The following is a 3,934-nucleotide window of genomic DNA, read 5'->3' on the forward strand; positions in this document are numbered from 1 at the left end:
AGATTATAGATTTTGACTTAATGCTTGCAAATGATTTAAAGGCCTCTTTATGTTCCCAGCAGTGTTTGTATTAATTAAACAGGATTTTAATGTAAATTCACTTTTTAGACCCAATACAACTAGAATACAATGAAGCTTAAGCACAAGCAAGCACAAACAATTAATGGAGCATAGTTATAAATATTGATTTAAAAGGAGTGTAAAAAGTAACTGTCAAAGTCTTGAGAATTAACTTTTTATGTCTATAACTTGGCGTATTTGTGGCTTTGCGAGAATCTTTAAATGTCTCCTCTAAACAGGAAAAACAGCAAGACAATGGACACAATGGAAATTGATGATGACATATATTTAAACAGGAACCTCACAAAGGAAAGCCTTATTAACCAAGGTACAGTATCAACCTGGAAACAAACTGTGAATCAGCTTTAAAGAAATAATATTGAACTTGTTCATATAAATGTCAACTGTGCTGCTGTGGATAAGTACTTCATAAAACTTCTATTTCACAGGGAGAAACTGCTCAGAGGGGTCTATTAAAAATGACATTTGACTGTTTTCTTCCTTTTGATTTAGGGGATATTAAGAGAAGAAATCCGCCGTCGAGATGTATGACTGTGTGTCTTGGATTACTGTGCGCTGTCCTGTTGGCTGGGAACGTTGGACAGATTATCTACTGTGAGTGATTTGTCTGTTATCAAACAAAATATGAATAATTTATATATTTTAGCAACTGCAACCTGGCCTTTAATGTTTGAAAATCCAAGAGCAGTTTATAATTAAATGAAAATATCCCATAATTTAAGCATATTTTACTTTTTTTTTTTTTGCATTTCACAGATGAGCTAATCACCCGTCCCGCCTCATCAGACCCAACACAGCACGGTTACAGCCCTCAAGGAGATCGACTGCAGAGCGGCTACGATGCTTTAACTGCAGACAGAAAACAGTTAGAGGCCAGACTGACTAACCTGACTGCAGAAAAAAATCAACTGCAGCAAAGTCACAATTCTTTAAGTGCTGAAAGAGACGAGCTCAAGGTCAACTTCAGCCATCTGAAAAACGAGACGGACCGGTTACAAGCAAGTTACGACACCATCAAGCAAGAGAGCGATCAGTTACAGGCAAGCTATGATGAGATGCAGAAGAATTTTGAGGGGTTACAGACCAATTTCAATAATCTGACAGCCAGTAAAGACCAGCTACAGACCAATTACAATAACCTGCAAAGAGGAAATGATGAGCTGCAGACTTTTCTTCATCGGTTACAGGGGAATTACTCCTCGCTGACGAGGGACAAGGGCCAGCTGCAAAGGAGCTATAACACACTGAATATTAGCAGCTATCAACTTCAGATCAGCTATAGTTCACTGTGGAAAGACAAGGAGCAGTTGCAGAATCGTTATAATACTGTGCAGAGGGAAAAAGAGCAGTTACAGACCAATTACAGCAGCTTGGCTACAAGCAGAGATCAGTTACAGAAGAAGGTGGACAAAGTAAGAAGAAGTAAGATGTTTCTCCTAAAGGTTTCATTTAGTGCTCAGTCCTGATCAGTGTTTTTATGTATTCTCAGCCCTTTCTTTGGCCTGTTTTCACTTCGTAGACTTGGTCTGTCCAGCAGGCTGGACGAAGTTTGACATCAGCTGCTACTTCGTCTCCACTGCGAGGAAAAACTGGACGATAAGCAGACGAGACTGCGTCACCAAGGGAGCAGATCTGGTGGTCATAGACAGCAGGGAGGAACAGGTGAGCGAAAAAGGATAAATGGGAGCTACCACAGGAATGACGTCACTGCGAGATGCTGACATGCAGCATGACGTAAGAGACGAACCAGATCGGCTGAGTGAGAGCTTGTTTTGGACTCCTTCTGCGCCATAAAGTGCAAAAACTGTAAAAGTAGACAGCGATCTGGATTGTAATGAGGTGGTGGATAGTTTTGCTTACAGTAGAAAGTGGAGAAGAAGAAACTGCTTTAAGGACAGCTCACACTGTTACTGTGTGTTGTCTAATTAAATTCCTAACATTACTCAGACTCTGTGATCAATCCTTCTCTGGTCAGTTGGTTGTGGAGCATTAGTGCGTGATCTGACAGCTGAGAGTGATGACTGACTGCTGGTCTTGGCTAGAAAATCATGTTCCAGAAACTCAGAAACAGGTGTGCAGTCGGTTTTAGGCAATCAGTAATGCGTTTTGATGGTAAACAGCAGGATCCAGAATGAGGGCGCTGCTGTTTTCTTCACTTGTGCAGACAAACAGCAGGGATTTTATATGATATATTTATATACTTCTAAGAAGTGATTTTACTGTTTTCCATCACATCACTTCATTCCTGCACACTGAAAAAGTCCATATACAACCTACAGAGCTGCTGGTAGAGCCAGCTTCAACCTACAGTGACAGTTTGAAAGAATTTCACGTTTTACTCGTTCTTGTCTCCTCTGTGTGTAACACTAACAGACATTTGTCAACCAGTTACTGAAAGCAGACCAAAATGCCTGGATTGGACTGACTGACAGTCTTGAGGAGGGAACTTGGATGTGGGTGGACGGGACCCCGGTCACCATAACGTAAGTTTTGACTGCATGAAGCGTATGAAGTCAAATATCTCACTGGATCATGACATTAGATGACGGTAACATTGGATAGGTTCCTTCATAAATCATCTTTTTGTTTAAAGGACTCTGCAGCTCTGCGATAGTCATGTCTTTCTTATTCACCACGTCAGAGATCACCTGATCCTACGTGAACTGAACCAAATTTCTGTCAGAGTCTATTCTGTGTGTGATCCTTCTTGAAACAGCGCAGTCGTAGAAAATGTGGAGGAAGGTTTTAAAATGCTTTTTCACCACAGAGTCGAGCAGCACATTCAGCTCAAAGCCCTGGTCCACTGAATCCGGAGGTGATGCACTGTCAAATAACTGCATCTGAAGAGACAATTCATTATCTTGTGTGAATGCAAAACAAGCGTGGGAGGTGATGCAGGCGGTTTAAAAAAAAAAAAAAATCCATGACTGCATGAAGACCCTGCATAGTACCGCTGCCATGCAAATGAGTTTGAGTCAGAAACAACAGGCCGAGGGCAGCTGGGACCCAAAAAGTGGGTGCTGTAAAAAGCATCCGAGAGAGGAGTTAATTGTTTCTGTCTGTCATCTTGTACATCAGGTTCTGGCAACCCAACCAGCCCAACAGCTTCAATGGGAACCAGGACTGTGGAGAAATAGTGACCAAGACGTCAGGAGTGGGGGAATGGAACGATGACGGCTGCTTTGCCGATCAGATCTGGATCTGTGAAAAATAACATTCACACCGTCTGGTGATATTCTGTGTTTGTTTATCGTCAACAAACTGCATGTAAACACCAAAACTGACAAGGAAATATTCTATAATGTACTGACAGTTGTGTTCATTCATTATCATGAACACATGCTGTAATTTTGAGTCAGTGTCCTGCTGCTGGAAAAGCTCGTTGTGTATTAATCCGCAGGTGAAAATAGTCCCTAACAAATACACATTCATGACATTTGTAGACTAACAAAAATATAGCACACAGCCTTATTTTTTGACACTAGTAACGTGTCAGTTTTATAATAAAACATATTTCTCATGTTTCCATATCTCTAGTGGTATATCAGTGTGTACATAGCTTTGGTTTTCAGATTTCTGTCTCAGACTCCAACACAATGAGGATTAATGGAAATTTGAACGCTGAAAAATGGCAAACAAAATACAAAGAGCAACATCTATCAGACACAATGTCCCTTAAAAAAAAGTTCAACTGTATCTTAGAAAAATTTTCAAATGCATTTTTCAATGCTGTCATTTTGGTGACCTGACCCTTTAATAGACACCACACATAAAACATACACAACCGGCTTTGCCTCCACTCCTCGCTTGTATATTTCCATCCATCCATTTTCTATACCGCCTATCCCTTTCA

The 3,934-nt window shown here is 40.7% G+C and overlaps 1 protein-coding gene across 1 annotated transcript; it reads left to right on the plus strand.

Annotated features, from left to right (window-relative positions):
* The first annotated feature begins 315 nt into the window (after nt 1-315).
* On the plus strand, nt 316-3,295 carry LOC139331528 (asialoglycoprotein receptor 1-like). The gene is made up of 6 exons (XM_070963029.1): nt 316-388; nt 574-675; nt 838-1,503; nt 1,601-1,743; nt 2,455-2,564; nt 3,160-3,295. Exons 1-6 carry the CDS (start codon nt 316-318, stop codon nt 3,293-3,295), a joined length of 1,230 nt encoding a protein of 409 aa, XP_070819130.1.
* Nucleotides 3,296-3,934: the final 639 nt, after the last annotated feature.

This window comes from Chaetodon trifascialis, chromosome 5, assembly GCF_039877785.1.
Source record: "Chaetodon trifascialis isolate fChaTrf1 chromosome 5, fChaTrf1.hap1, whole genome shotgun sequence".
Taxonomy (NCBI): Eukaryota; Metazoa; Chordata; class Actinopteri; order Chaetodontiformes; family Chaetodontidae; genus Chaetodon; species Chaetodon trifascialis.